The 17,215-nt window shown below is 38.0% G+C and overlaps 1 protein-coding gene across 1 annotated transcript; it reads left to right on the plus strand.

The window, feature by feature from the left end:
- The first annotated feature begins 7,948 nt into the window (after positions 1-7,948).
- On the plus strand, positions 7,949-17,166 carry LOC121389079 (chymotrypsinogen B-like). Its single transcript, XM_041520695.1, has 7 exons — positions 7,949-7,964; positions 8,847-8,975; positions 9,965-10,184; positions 12,195-12,427; positions 13,921-14,064; positions 15,371-15,522; positions 16,382-17,166. The coding sequence occupies exons 1-7, from the start codon at positions 7,949-7,951 to the stop codon at positions 16,535-16,537; spliced, it is 1,050 nt and encodes a 349-aa protein (XP_041376629.1). The 3' UTR covers positions 16,538-17,166.
- Positions 17,167-17,215: the final 49 nt, after the last annotated feature.

A 17,215-nucleotide genomic window follows, 5' to 3' on the forward strand; every position in this document is an offset into this window, starting at 1 on the left:
TGTCTGCCAGCCAAAATTATTTATTAAAGTTACAGTCTTTGGTTACCATATTATAACATCATGTACAAATATTAAATACAAGCACAAATGCACTTTTAAAAAAACTCGTCTATGTTCGTTATGAACGGAGATCGTCAAAAGCATATGCTCGATTCGTCGCCTGTGCCGCCATTGCTCCGCAAAGCACAAACGACAGCCTGTTGTCAGTTTCAGATGACACGTGCGCTTGCGGATTTGAAATTGTAGGGTTCGTCTCAAAAAATGAAATGAGAAATCTTGCGCTGTACGAAGAACGTTCGGTTGAGGATACGGTACTAGAGTCTTTCGTTAAAACCGGTTTGATCTTGACAATCGTACCTTCTTATTTCAGAATTAATATTTTATAAAGTGTTAGTAGAACGTTCAAAGTTTAGTCTATATACTAGTAACACATTGTATAATATTTTAAAAATAAAATATACTAAAGTAGACAATGAACGTTTTTACTTCTTAATTTTACGTGTGTTAAAATCGACAAATTCAAATAAATATTCTTTCGTTTGGAAAGGGTAAAGTTAGAACTTAGAGCATAGTGATTTAAGAGGAAACGGGTGCATGTGCAGGAGGAGGGTATTTGAGGTCAAAACCCTTACCTGCCTAAGCTAAAACAAACAAATATATTTTCTGGGGGAGCATGACCCCATATAAACTTTGCTCAACACAGTCTATATCCCCCCAACCCCGCTGAAATCCCTGCACACGCGCTTTGGAAACCCGCTACATTTTTTGTTTAGCAAGGGATCGTCTATATATACCATCCCACAGACATGATATCACATACCATGGCTTTTTATATATCAGTCATGGCGCACTGGCTGGAACGAGCCCCCCGATGGGGATCGATCCTAGACCGACCGCACATTTCCAAAAAACACCTTTTTAGGTCTAAGTAATGAATAGAAATAACATATAGTCTTGACAAATGTTACGTAAATGGAACACAACACCCTCTTCCTCTACCCCTAGAACGTTACGTAAGTACTAACACCTCTAACATGTAACGCGTATGCCAACCGCTGGCCACTGGATATAAATATGTTTTGGAGATATGAGACGACCCTCAATCAAGACAGTTAAATTTGTTCAAAATCACGTGAGAAGCTCAGCGCCTGCGCAAATCACGTAAAGTCCCAGTTCTACTGGCGTCCCGCTAAATGAAGAAAATCAAACCTGGCCATTGCGTTTGTAGTTGACCTAGATATTGAAGATAAGCAAGCATTGCGAAACTATAGCGATGTGGTGGACCTTTCATGTACCAAACAGAACTGAAGCTTCTATTCTAAATGCTTAAATAATACAATTATAGCGATGTGGTGGACCTTTTATGTACCAAACAGAACTGGATCATCTATTCTAAATGCTTAAATAATAAAACTATTCCAGGGACTGCAGCTTTAACAATTTGTTTGATGTATATTAAACTTTATACCTTCGACTATATGCTCATATTGAATGATTTTAGAAACCGGAGAAATTGAACGCATTTATCTGAGGCGAACACTTCATAACGTTATATCAGGCGAATATTGCCGACAAGTGTTCTGTTTTTGTGCAACTCATCTGTCTCTGACAGCCATATCTAACTGCCGACTGTCAACTTGCCAGATTTTGTCGATTCTCCGATTTGGTAGTACATGCTCGCCTGAGGTGTTTGCATCGCAGGATCGAATCACCTCGGTGGAACCATTCAGCTGATTGGGTTTTTTCTCGTTACAACCAATGCACCACAACTGGTCAAATGCCGTGGCACATGCATGTGCTTTCCTGTCTGTGGGAAAGTGTACATAAAAGATCCCTTGTTGCTAATGGACAAATGTAGCGGATTTCGTCTCTAAGACTGTGTCACAATTAACAAATGTTTGACATCCAATAGCCAATGATTGATCAATCACTGTGCTCTAGTAGTGTTGTTAACCAAAACAAACTTTTTTGTGGTAATACATGAACCTAGCAATACTGAACACGACTTTGTTAAAGGGACATTCCTGAGTTTTCTGCAATTGTTAAGATGTTATCGACTAACAGAGACTTTTTAACGATTGTAATTACATATCAAATATATTTTTGTGCATACAGTATTAGTGGCTGTATATTAAACGTGTTTCTGATCGTTCTAATATTTGTACTAGGTTAAATTTCATTTTATTTCCTAAAATATTTTTTTTTTTCGTACATACGATATTATTTGAAGACAAAATCCAGTTTGGGCTTCTTACAAATATTAAGACGACCAGAAATACATTGAATATACAGACACTGATATTCTAAACAAGAAAATGTATTTAATATGTAAGTTTAATCATAGAGATATTTTATTTACCGGAAACCTATTACAATGCAGCGAAGTCTGGTTTGTCCCTTTAACACATGGTACACGCACACAAAACATTTTCAACATTCCCCAATTATTCATGCAAATATTATATGTAAGTTTAATCGTAGAGATATTTTATTTACCGGAAACCTATTACAATGCAGCGAAGTCAGGAATGTCCCTTTAACACATGGTACACGCACACAAAACATTTTCAACATTCCCCAATTATTCATGCAAATATTATATGTAAGTTTAATCGTAGAGATATTTTATTTACCGGAAACCTATTACAATGCAGCGAAGTCAGGAATGTCCCTTTAACACATGGTACACGCACACAAAACATTTTCAACATTCCCCAATTATTCATGCAAATATTATATGTAAGTTTAATCGTAGAGATATTTTATTTACCGGAAACCTATTACAATGCAGCGAAGTCAGGAATGTCCCTTTAACACATGGTACACGCACACAAAACATTTTCAACATTCCCCAATTATTCATGCAAATATTATATGTAAGTTTAATCGTAGAGATATTTTATTTACCGGAAACCTATTACAATGCAGCAAAGTCAGGAATGTCCCTTTAACACATGGTACACGCACACAAAACATTTTCAACATTCCCCAATTATTCATGCAAACATTATATGTGGGATCGATTAATTTGTAATCGTTTATCAGAAATAAATGTGAAAATAGCGAAATATGGCACAGTGACTTTGACATAGCACATTTAAGTTAAAGTTCGTTTTGTTTAACGGCGTCACTAGAGCACATTGATTTATTAATAATCTGCCATTGGATGTAAAACATTTTGTTATTCTGACATATAGTCTTAGCAAACACGTTACATTTTTCCATCAATAGCAAGTGATCCGGTATGTGCTATATCACACAGATATGATAGCGCATACCACGGCCTGTGGTGTACCAGTCGTGGTGCAATGTGCCCACCGACAGGGATCGATCATAGACCGTCAGCGCATCAGGCAAGCGCTTTAGGGGAGGGGACGGTTAGTTGAGCCACCTCTTAGCATTTCTCTTTAAATAGATATTACATGTTGCGACACCTACTGACAGCTTGCATTCTACCTTATCCATGAGATATGGGTGAATCCTTTCGATCATTTTTGTAAAGTTTGCAAAATTATAAGAAATATGTTCACATGAAAAATTGATGTCGACATACGAGGCATGTTGATTACTATTACAATAACTGTAAAGAGTGTGCATGTTCTATAAATGGTGATAAACAGTATAATACTTGGTGTCTTTTCAAGGCAAATTTGAATCAAATGCGTGACAAAACATTTCATGTATTAAGCAAAATATCAAAATGGTGGGAATGGAGGTAAATTGTACCTCTGCAACTGTGGTAAGTTGTGCCAGTTGGGGCTAGTTGAGACATGATATTTGAAGGTGACTTTGCGGTTGTTAAAGTGGCAGGAAAGACACGCATGGTACATTTAACTACTCGTGATGATTCTATTAATGTTGGTGACTTTGAAGGCGTTTTTCTTCCGAAAGTATCAAGCAAGGTTCAGTCTGAACCCAGTACCTTTGTCATAAACACTGATATTGTAGCTTCGTTCCTACGTAAGGACATTGTGTACAAACTGTGAGAGCCAAACCAAGCTGGGGCTACTGTTCAAAAAGCAAATCAGTTAATGTTCAACTGCGACGTTAGCTTGTGGCACTTGTAGGTTCGACACCCATGTCTGAAGTTACCATGTTTGCGTTACTAAAGGCATCACATCACCATTTGTCGTGTCGTTACTTGCTGTAGAAGTTAATATAGTCCGGCTTAGAAAATAGTTCCTTATAAAACAAAGAGTACCGGTGAGGTAGGCTACATAATACGCCCATCAGGAGTTTGATGGAAAACCATATATATATTAATGAATATGTTACGGGCATGATTCCAGTCTAATTATGTGAAATTTTTGCAATGGGATAGACGAACAGTTTGTTTTAGACCAACCACCATCCCAAGTTGTTCCTACGTGTGGTTTGTTGGTCCTGTATGCAAGATATGATCTGGACAAGGATGTATTATGTGCAGTAGATCCACCGCCATCCCAAGTTGTTCCTACATGTGAGGTCTGATGGTCCTGCATGCATCTGTAAGACAATGATAATTGATAAATTTTTACTGCCGTGTATGAAACGTTATAACATGGAAAGAGAAATGTCCGAAGGTATGGAAACGAGCTATAGTCCACGAAAAGAGCGCACCTGCCATATGCAAATGAGCCACATCACTAGAGGGGGTCCAGAGCGACGTTGACACACAGAGTCAGTAGCGAGTGTGTCCACTTTGAGCATTGATACAGGCTTGGAACCGGCGTCTCATTGAGGCCACTACATGCTGGATAAAGGGATGGTACGGGCTGTGAGGGTTGCTGGCTGGAACCTGGTTCGCAGATGCGTGGTTCGGATCCATGTGTCTTGGTAAGGGGTTGTCTCGGGTGATCGGCCACTACGGAGACTGTCCCTGTCCTGGTTGTTTTGTTGATATCGTTGCCATAAGTGCCATATGGTGTGTCTGTGGACGTTGAATTGACATGCCACGTCACGCAGCGAGGTTCCAGATTCAAGCATCCCTATGACTCGCCATCTATCATTTTCACCGAGGCGTGGCATGACAAAATTGCATCAAGCAGTTCACTAATGGTGTTTTTCTGACTTCTGAACTTCTGGAGGCTGCATAGAGTGGCAATGATATGCGACTGAATGTCTGGCCTTTTATGGAGAACACTGGAGAGTATTTCTCCCGAATATTCCATGTTTCTCACACAAAGCATGCAATCGCTGCAACAACTGTTTGGTTGCATTTTTTTTGCTGTTTCGTGCACATGTTCTCTGGTTTACATCCATAAATCCATTCACAAATTTTTACTTCAAACAATCCATGTCACAATAACTTTTGCCTTTGAGTAAAATATACAAAAGGATTGGGCACAAGTTATCCAACTTACAAGGCCCTCTCCTGTATTAATGATCAGTGGCGGATCCAGAAAATCCATTTAGGGGGCCCCAGTGACATGAGGTGGAATGCCAAGGAAACTTTGGAGGAGGATTGGAGGTGGATCGTTAAAAAAATGAAACTTAATATATAATAAAATTATATAACTATCGCAAAATTTAGGGGGGGGGGAGCGGGCCCCTGCCCCCCTAGATCCGCCTCTGATGATGGAAGGTATAGAAAGCAACATCCAATGGACGAAGGCAGTGAGCCGGAAATGTCCGAGGCGTAATCCAGCCGGCTTATCACGGATCGAGATATACAATTTACACAGTTTACACGGCTAGCCTGTGATCTCGTCAGATCCGGGATGCTTCCAGTGAACAACTTCACTTGACATTTGTCGACCATTGTTTCAGCAGATCAGAAGGATGGTCTCGAAATGTGTGACGCTGGCGCCGGAAAACGCCCGTGTTTGTTGGGACGGCTCTTCTCTTGACCAAAACGATTCCGAGTATCACGCGGGGATGGAGCGGCGAAGTCCTGAAAGTGAAAGCGAAAACAGAATTAAGAAAGCCAGAGATACAAATGACACCTTGTACAAATGATTGCACAGCATGAGATCTCAAGTGCGTGTATGAACAAGTGTGTACAAGAGCCAATTAGACGTTACACGTATTTAATGCAGGTGTGAGTGGGAAAGCCATTAAGTTCTCCGAGAGATAAAGGTAGAAATCGGAGAACAATATCGTATTACTGCAATGATAATACTGCTATACATGTACAATAGAACTTGCAAAAGCCACCCTGTAGAGCAAACACATACTTATTTATAATGAAAACGAAAGCTCAATAGAGATCCCACCCCTTTCCCAAAACAAAACCCGCTGCCATTAAATCCACCCATCATGCATTTATCGATCCATCCATCACTGGATCCATCCATCCACCCATCCACACATCGATCGATCTATCCATCCAACCACCAACCCCAAAACCCGTCATACCACCCGCCCACCCACCGATCCATCCATCTATCCAGCCAGCTATCAAAAGCACCACCCACCAAAAATCCATCCAGCCATTCATCTCATCCCATCCATCCATCCATCCATCCATCCATCCACCCACCAATCCCCAACCAGCCAGCCAGCAATTCACCTAGCTGTAAGTGAAATAAACAAATAAATAAATAAATAAATTAATTAACAACAACAACAGCAGCAGCAGCAGCAGCAGCAGCAGCAGCAACAACATCAAAAACAACAACAACAACAACAACCTGTCTTGTATCATAACTGTGATCTTCGCCGTTTCATTCAGTAATACTACATCGTCACGTTTCCGTGTCCTGTGGCTACATTCAAGTAAAATAAAAAAAATAACCCTTGATATCGGATCCATTTCAAATAACAAATTTGAAAAATCCGAATGAAAAGAAGTGCACAAAAATAGCACTTCATTTATTATTGGTGACCAAAAACACGCGCGCGAGCACGTCTTTCTTTCCATTTTAACCTAAATACCAAACAAGAAAAGTAAAATTAACAAATACACAAAAAACGAGATACCGTCAAATAAGGTTTAACTGTTTACATGGCAACGGTGAAGAGCAAACTCGAGCCAATATATCACATGTAAGCGTGTTTGGTTAAGGGTGGGGAGAACCGTCACAAATCTCGTTCTACGCCTCTCGCATCGCTATGCCGTATTTGCCTCAGCCAATGCAATTACCGCCACCCGTATAAAGACTTGGTAAACGCGAAAAACACACTCAATTTGGAAAAAAAGAAGGTCGGGGAAAATGGCCACTTTAAAAGTTCTATTCTTGCTGTCGGTGCTATTTTCCTGCTGCTGTGGCCAAGCTAAGAGAGTTTATTTTGGATGTGAGTATTATTAATTAATTATTATTAATTTTTGTATATTTTTTTATTTATTGTCTGTGCATATTTTAATATGATAATTAAGAGTCATTATTTGCATGATATATGTATGCATATTTTATGTTAAAAGGTCTTGTTTTCGTATTTTTGACACGCAATATAGTTTACGATGAAAAAGTTTGTTTTGTTTAATGACACCACTAGAGTACATTGATTTATTAATCATCGGCTATTGGATGTCAAACATTTGGTCATTGCGACACAGTCATAGAGAAAAAACCAGCTACATATTTCCATTAGTAGCAATGGATCTTTTATATGCATCATCTCACAGACAGGATAGCATACACCACGGCCTTTGATATACCTGTCGTGGTGCACTGGCTGGGACGAGAAATAGCCCAATGGGGTCACCCACGGGGATCGATCCCAGACCGCGCATCAAGCGAGCGCATTATCACTCGGCTATGTCCCGTCCCTATAGTTTACGATACCTATTGTAAATGAAAACAACAAAACGATATTTAAAGCGTGTCGCTTAATAGTCCAGTTTAGATATAGGTCTACATTAAAACTAATATAAAATACTGAAATCTTTCTTTAATGATTACAATTTGGATGACCTCTGTTGTAGTTAAACAACCCATTGGCTTGAAGTTACTTGTTATTTTGAGTACTAAATGATAACAACTGTGCATGTGGTATGTTACCACTTATAAAACAGGAAAATGAGGCGATGCTCTGGCTTAAACGTAGATAACTAAACATTTTGCAGTCAGACTAGATTGATTGTTTATATGTCTGTTACCGAGCAACTGTACTTCCTCAAAATAACAGCCATGTAGCCTTCTCGAAGTGCTACTTTCACATACTATATTCTGACATAGAAACAACTGTAGTGAAATGCATGCAAAAGTGAATGTAGTCTGCAAACTTTAATGTGGTGAAACGGTCTTTAAAGTTTTGATACGAAGAATACTGCTTTTATGTGACCTACATTAGAGGTTACTAGTGTACCTGACACACACAGAAGAGTAGCCTGTCACGTGAAATCAAATTAAACTTGCTGATTAAATATTTTTAAGTTGTACTGCATGCGTGTTTGAATCTAGAGGAATTTAGGGAACGTTTTATGTTTATATATTCTCAAACACAGTTGCCAGAATATTCAAAGAACAAAATTGAACCTTTAGGTTTAGATGATAATTTCCAGCTATTGTAAAGGCTATTACTTATTACAAGCACGGCAGAAGCAAGTAGACATTGGGGGTGGGGGTGGCTGACTGAGATCGAGATAGCAAAGCAAAATTTCTAGGGGGTTCGGGGATATGCGCCCCCGTATACCTGTGAAAACTAGATGTCCTGAAATGCAATTCCTGCATTCTACAAGTAAAATTCGTCTCTGCCTAAAGATTTACTACCAATAATACTTTTGATTCAGAATTATCCCCCAGCCCCCCTCCCCCCAGCTCTGTCGTGCCTGTATTATTATTATTATTATTATTTTAAAATACATAATATGCCAAAAAGGTAAATTTTCAGTTAGTGGGTGGGGTAAGGTGGGGTGGCTATGGTGACATGCCCTGCTCCCTAATCCCGGTCCTGCTGTTATACACAATTTCCTTTCTGTCCAGACTGCGAATTCGGACCAAGGAAGGATACTCAGGAATGTGTTCGGGCCAGTGACTGCCCGGGGGGACGGAAACTGGTGAGCAGATCATTCGCGTATTGTTTCCCACCAGGCGCTGTGTGCTGTGAGAAGTGTGAGTACCCGCTGGCGTGTAGTCAAATATGCATGTGTTTATAACTATATGTCATATGCTAACGTCAAAAAAAGGGGAAAAAGGGGGGGGGGGGGGGGGGGGGGGGGAGTACAATTAATTCAAATTTGTTTTATCAATACCTTGGGGCAGCATGCGATATAACATCAAAATATAAACTTGCAACATCGCATATCTAGCTAGTGACAGAAACATTTACGTTTACACAATAATAAATATTGTTGGGCATTTCCCCTTATTATTAAGTAATTATATATTAACTGTGAAACGATTAGCGTGTGGCTTTCATTAAACGTATTAGTTTACAGAAAAAAATGTTTTAACAATAAACAAGATGAAAAAATAATAAATAAGGAAAATGCCTTTCAAAATGTAAAAGAAAGAACTAATCTCCCTCCGCTCAAAATTGTTTTGAAAAAAAAAGAAAAAAAAAAGAAAAACATGTAAAACATAATAAAAAAAAAAAAAAAAAAAATAATAATACCAATAATAATACCAATAATAATAATAATAAAAAAAAAAAAAAAAAAAAAAAAAATAATAATAATAATAAAAATAATAATAACAGTACTACTACTACTACTACTACTACTACTACTACTACTACTACTAAATAATAATAAAGAAAAAAAGAAAGTAAAAGCTTCAATATCATCAGTCAGAATGCCTAAATAAAAAACAATGAAGAAAAACGATGTGTTATTAACTACACCTTAAACTATAAGATGATAATGACAAATTTACATAGGTGAACAGTATATATCGATGGCTTAACATATAGAGCTGATTATGTCTACTCTGACAGGAAAATGATGGTATTCTAATAATTCTTTTTACATTTTGTTTATTCATTTTCATTTTTATTTAATATATTTGTGGTGTAACAGGAGTGATAAAAAACTATACTTTTTAAAGATTTTTTTTTCCGTTTACTACCGCTACAATAAAACATGTTTTCTTTCTTTTAACAGCCATCGAAGAACCCAAGGCTAAAACCTGTGGAACCGTAACCCCCATTCCTCGAATTGGAGTTGGTGTGGATAGTCTCCAGTGTTCTTCCCCTTGGCAGGTGTCGCTACGGAGAAGGATTGACTTAAACCGACCAATCAGCAAAGAGAATTCGGAGCATATCTGTGGCGGCACTTTAGTCGATAACCAGTGGATTTTAACAAGTCCGTTCTGTTTCTACTTGTAAGTAGCTTGACGAAAAGAAATGGTAAAACACATTACTTTTTAAGTGTTTTTAATTTGGGTAAAACAAAAATTAAACTAAATTACAGGACGTAAAGTTACTGGTGTTTGAATAAGAATGTTTTTCTTTACATAAGAGATAAGAAGACATTCCAAAAATCACACTAAAACACAACATCCCAACAAACAAACTTTAAAAAAAAGCAAAAACAAAAACAAAAACAAAAAACAACAACAACAAACAAACAACACCAAATATATTCCAAGGATGGTACAAGACAATAGGTTGCTCAGTGAATTGCTCAGTGAGTGTCACGTGATGTTATATTTACTTCAGTATTAACGGATTAATGTATTAACGCTTAAGTCAAATGTTCACCCAATCTGATTAAAATTAGCTCTACTGGTCTACCAGTAGATCTAACAGCATTGCATGGACTCCTATGTCCAGGTGACATTTCATCTATAAATAACAATTTAAATATCAACCAATTACACTTCGCCTTTTATAGCGTTATTCGGGAGCATACAAATTCTAAAAATATTTATGCAATAGGCGAACTTGTTGTTCTACTTAAACATTAAAAAACAGGGGGGAAAGTGCAGTAATAAACTCTGGATTGTATACTAGTATAAACAGATTTTATGACTTTTTTCGTCTTGAAACGAATTTTATATAAATTTTTATATTGAAATTAGTTTCCGGCATACTTCGTAATTCACCCGAATCTTTTCGTATACCCTCGGCATAATCCCGAATGTTTTCAAATTCTTTTAAATCACTGGCATGATTTTGCAAGTAAGGTTTTGATTGGTCGAATGAACGGTCATGAGCTCCAACGGGGTGCTTTTAGATCCACAGGTAATAGTAATTAACAAGTGGAGCTAATTTTAATTAGATTGATGTTCACCTATAATAATAATAAAGCTATTGCATTATTTGTCTGCCTACCCGCATACTTGCTTATCAACCTGTCTTCTCTCCTGCTTTCCTGACTTAAAGCAGACGATTGTTATCCAAATAACTACCTTTTTATTGGTATGTCTATGCTTCAAATGAGCACTAAACTGACTGCTAAATAGCTAAGTGTAAAACTGTAGCAAATTATACTTAACGATATGATTAGATCTCATAGAAGAGCGTTATCTATGTTTCGATGTGGGGTAGCTCCTATACATATAGAAACCGGTAGTTACAATAACACCCCAGTTGATGGGAGAGTTCGTTTTAATTGTCGCAACTGTGTAGAAGATGAACAACATGTCCTGCTTCATTGCCCCATATATAAACATTTGAGGGAGATTGTATTTATTAAATGTATAGAATTATGGGATGCTTGTATAACTGCTACAGACCCAGAAAAAAAGTCTTTTATCTTATCCAGTCATACTTTGTACAGAATAAGTGCCAAGACCTGGGGCCTTATTCACTAAACTCTCGCAACTTTGCGATCTCGCAGTGCAATGTTAAAATACTTGCAAAGAGGATGTGTTGCTGTCTAACAGAGCCTAAGAGATCTTTGTGAATAAGGCCCCTGCACATTAAGTTTAGAATAGCGCCATGGTGGGATTTTTTTATACGTTAACTGAATATATAAATATATATTTAAAGTTTTTTAGGTGTAGATACTGTATTATTAACTAAATTTGGGGTTTTAGTTAGAATTATCTTTTATATATTTTAGTTCATGTTAAATGTTTTTAAATGCGTTTTAATGTAATATTTGTATATTTTATGTGTCGATTATTAATATTTTATAGTCTCTCGTAACTCCATATGAAGTGGTTCAGTGATATTTTAGATTTTATGGTGTTTAGTGATGTTTTATGTTTTAACTGAAGTGAGACTTTAATAAACAATTTGTCAGTCTGTCTGTCTGTCTGTCTGTAAAACTGTAGCATGGATTAGCAGCAAATATTGTTAACTACGTAACCTGTGTCTGTCTGTATTAACAAATAAAATTGTATATTCTAAATGTTTCTTTTTCTCCCCCTCTCCCCCCCATAAAGTGCTGGAGCTCAGGATCCCGCCGAACAGATTCGTGACAACATTCTCATAGTGGCGGGAGACTGGAACCACGTGCTCGACAAAGAGCCCTTCAGGGGAGCTAACCCAGAGCAGGAGTTCCGAGTTGACAGGTGGAATGTACACCCAGAGTTCGCCAAGGGAAGCGGAGTTCCAGTGAACAACTTCATCGATATCACCATTCTGTTCACACAGGGCGGGGAGGCTAAGTATCAAGGTAGGTGGGCCAATCATTCCACCTCTCCTCCTAATCTCCCAGGGGCTTACATTATAACTTTAATGTTTTTGTGTGTTTTTCTTTTTTTTAGACCAGCCCATCAAAAATTGCGTCAAATTTATTGAATTATTGGTTTTTTTTTAGGAGTAAATTTTGTTTTAAGGGCACAGCCAAAATTTATTAACCTCCATCCCCCATTATTTTATTTTGGCTTTAATATTCCAAATTTCTAAATTGTCTTAAGTAGTTAGGAAGTTCCTGTCCCGAGTCAGACCCCCGATCTTATCAGAGGCCGAACTCGGGAAAGGCGTGTTCGAAACCCCAGAGGTATATGGACACGTTAAACCAGTTAATAATAATAATAATAATAATAATAATAATAAAACAGGGCGGGGAGGCTAAGTATCAAAGTAGGTGCTGCGATAGATGCCGACTAATGGACAGCGTACCACGTGTTTGTGATCAATAAGGAAGAGAGAGTAGCCGAATGGTAGAGCGCTCATCATAGGTGCGAAGAAGAAGAAGTTTGTTTTATTTAACGACAGCACCTGAGCACATTAATTTATTAATCATCGGCTGTTGGATGTCAAACATTTGGTAATTTGGACACGTAGTCTTACAGAGGAAAACCCGCTACATTTTCTCATTAGTCTTTTATACGCACCATCCCACAGACAGGACAGTACATATCACGGCCTTTAATATACCAGTCGTGGTGCACTGGCTGGCAGGTGCGATGACATCGCTTGATCGATCGCCTTTATCCTCCTCATCCCATTCAGTGTCACACCGGTGGTATTTGCTGTCCTGTTTATTGAAAAGTACGTATAAAATATTCCTAGCCACTTTTTCGGCATCAGCCTGTGTAACAGCAACGAGCCGGCGTTCATTTCTCAATTTATCCACCAAATGAGCAAATAAATAAATAAATAAATAAATAAATATATAATATATATATAATATATATATATATATATATATATATATATATATATATATATATATATTAGACACCAATAACAGTAGATTAAAATCTGCTCAGGCGTCGTTAAGTAAATCTCCATTTGCTTTCAGATGTATCGATTTTAATCTAGCCTATCGAATTTAACAAAGTTATTATATTTTTCTGCATTATATGAGCTTTTCTTTAAAATTACATATTAAATACACATTTTGTTTGTTTAGAATATCAATTTCTGTATAAATAAGGTGTTTGTTATCGTCCAACTGTTTGTAGTGGCGCCAACCGGATTTTACCTCCCAATAATTTCGGACATACGAAAACATATATTACGAAGTTAAATGAGAAAATGACTGCTTCAAACATAGGATATACAGATGCTGGTATTCTAAACAAGAAAATATATTTAGTATGTAATGAATTAATGAATTATTTATTTATATATGTAATTAATTAATTTAGTTAGTAATTTATTTATTGATTACATAATTCTTTACTTACTTACCTTTTAACTTGTTTTTGTTTTCTTCAGAGAATGCCTTTGTGTTGGTGAAACTTGACAGACCGACAACCTTCACGGACTGCGTGCGACCAATCTGTCTTCCTGACCCCTCCGACTCCAGCTGCGGTTCCAACACTTGCAGAATCACTGGCTGGGGACACAATGAGAATGAAGGTAACTACCTTTTTCGTGTGCATTTAAATCAAAGAGCGGCTGAAACACGCTGTCCTGGGTTCATACCTCAACTAATAAGGCTGTCTGTACAGGGCAGTCGGTTAATGTTTATTGTAGTTGTTAGTGTTTTGTGAAGGAGACGTCGGTGTTGTGGCCACCCTAATGAGCCGCTCGCTCTGGGTGGAAGCCGGCACCAGGATGCGAGCCCAATGTATACCAGCGTTAGGACCGATGGATTAACCACTACACTATTGAGGCCGGTGAAGGTGTGCGCATTCTGCAGAATTAGTAACTAAACATTAATGTGAAGGAAGAAGAAGGGAATGTTTTATTTAATGACGCACTCAACACATTTTATTTACGGTTATATGGTGTCGGATATATGGTTCAGGACCACACAGATATTAAGAGAGGAAACCCGCTGGGCAACTCTTTTCGATTAACAGCAAGGGATCTTTTATATGCACCATCCCACAGACATACCACGGCCTTTGTTACACCAGTTGTGGAGCACTGGCTGGAACGAGTAATAGCCCAGTGGGCCCACCGACGGGAATCGATCCTAGATCAATCGCGCATCAAGCGAGCACTATACCACTGAACTATGTCCCGCCCTAAACATTAACATGAAGACCGTAACTAGCGCGGCAAGGGTTAAAACCCCCCTAAATAAACACAAGAAAACCCCCCCCAAAGAACCAAACTCCCATATTACTGTGCCATCACTCTTTTTACTACCAACCCCCATCCCTCCGATATTTCAGACTAACTACGACCATAATTATTGTTATAGTTGAATGGTAGACGTCACGTAGTACCGCCTGAGGAATTACTTCAGTTATGACCTAGTGTTATATCAAATTAAATCAGTGATCTCGCAGCCAAGTTAGTGCATGATGTCATCACTATTTTAACAGTGGTTCATGAGTGTATACTAAGATGCATTTGTAAAACAATATCTAGCACGCTTAAATGAACTAGGGAAGAAATAGCCCATTAAACATTTTAATAATTACGTGTGTGGTTACACAGTTGCATAATACCCCAATTATTATTATTTTAAAAATACAAATATTAGGCCTATACCACAAAACAGTACAAGTAAATAATTTCCAATTACTAGTAGAATTGAATTAATTTTAAACAAATCAACATAGGGTGACAGAGATATGGCGTGTAGTCAGTTTTTGCGCACATGCTTCCTTGTTTGAAGGCTAACAACTGATTGTCCTTTGACAATCTCCCCACTGATCCGTTAAAACTTACTCTTGGTAGCAGCCTATTTTATGAGTTCATTTTCTTGCAGATCTCAAGGATATCCTCCAGCAGGCCACGATGACGATTTTCAGCCCAGACGCCTGTGACGCCATTGACTACTACCGGCTTGGTGCTAACGCGCCTGCACGGCCGGAAAGAAGCACATGCGCAAGAAACGCCGCTGGAGCTTTCCCATGCGTGGTGAGAACAAGTTGGATACAACCTAAGTTCAATTACCAGTTGATTCCAAATTAAATGTATCCATTAAATAGTAACACTCCATCTCTAGCTGTCTTGAGCAGAGGCTCAAATAAGAACTCGTGCCCACGATGGACGTACTTTAAAGTTATGAGGATATGGAATCGTTAATATTGTCCCTTTCTTCCCTTCCTTCCCAACAGCCACTACGTCACAAAATGGATTGGATTTGATGTCTTCAATACAAAAGACCTACACTGTGTTAATGATACATATAAAGCGACTTAATTTTAAGACTTCCTTTTAGGCTATTGTTATGCAATAGCATCTCAGCAATCTGACTGAGTTAGATCTTACTGACATTGTGTTCATATAAGCCAGTCTGGCATGACCCAAATTCATTTCATGTCCATGCCTGTGCAGATTTGATTGGTTTCAGGTGTAGTCATTCAGGTTAACCTGCACAGCAACAACTGATCTGTCTGTCTCTGTATCTCTCTCTCTGTCTGTCTGTCTGTCTCTATCTGTCTCTGTATGTCTGTCTGTCTCTGTCTCTCTCTCTGTGTGTGTGTCGGTCTCTCTTCGTCGGTCTCTTTCCCTCCGTTTTTATCTATCTGTCTATCTATCTATCTATCTATCTATCTATCTACCGTATCTCTCTATCCATCTATCAATCCATTCATCATCCATCCATCTGTTTGTATGTTTGCCCATCCCATCTCGTCTCTTTCACCATCCCTCCCTCACCCAAATGTGGTCACAATAATAATACAAATCGCCGTAAGGTAAAATGAGCGTTAATCAAACATTCCTTTCCTTTCCTTTCTTATCCATTCCACTGTGTTTATCTTTTTGTCCCCAGGGTGACCAGGGAGGTCCACTTGCTTGCCAAGGAAACGACGGACGCTGGACTTTACGAGGCACTCTTCTCGCCAAGTTGTCATGCGACGAGAATACCCCTCTACCAGTAGCCGACACCGCCCAAGCCGCTGATTGGATCAAAACGACAATCCAATGAAGGAAAATCACCCAAATGAAAAGATAGTTTACATAACCAGTTTACGGAACTAACGAACATTTTCACTGGATGTCACCAATGATCGGAGCGTGCCAGAAAATTTGAATTTATGCAACAGAATCTACGAAGAAGCAAATTGTGATCTTTGACAACTGTGGATCAAAATAATTGTTGAAAAATATAATCTTGCAAAAAATATTCCACGCAATTAGTATTTATTTTATTTGCTGAATTTAGATTATTTTTTTAATGTTTGAACCAATATTATTGTTAATAAATTTGCCAAGTGAAATCAACTATATGTAATGTTATTGGTATTAGCGGGACATCTCGTTTTGGAATAGGGACATTTTAAAAAGAAACGACAAAGTGTACCAGTCTTTTTCACCACAATTACAAATTCAAATACGCTCTGATGTGAAACATCGCTTATTTATTGGTCTCTCACAAGTTCCTGATGTAGAAAAAATGTTTTAATACATCACTCTGATAGCTTTTTATTTATATTGTGAATAAACAGTCTTAAAAACATTAGTATGCATTTCTCCTGTATTAGTCCGTTCACTAGATAACGAAATTATACTCAAAGTGGAACCCAAAATACTCTGTAGTGGTGTTTAAGGGTACCCAAACCAGTTACTATGAACAACAATTGTAGCTGGACATTTCAGATGGTCA

The sequence above is a fragment of the Gigantopelta aegis genome, chromosome 14 (assembly GCF_016097555.1).
Source record: "Gigantopelta aegis isolate Gae_Host chromosome 14, Gae_host_genome, whole genome shotgun sequence".
Lineage (NCBI taxonomy): Eukaryota > Metazoa > Mollusca > Gastropoda > Neomphalida > Peltospiridae > Gigantopelta > Gigantopelta aegis.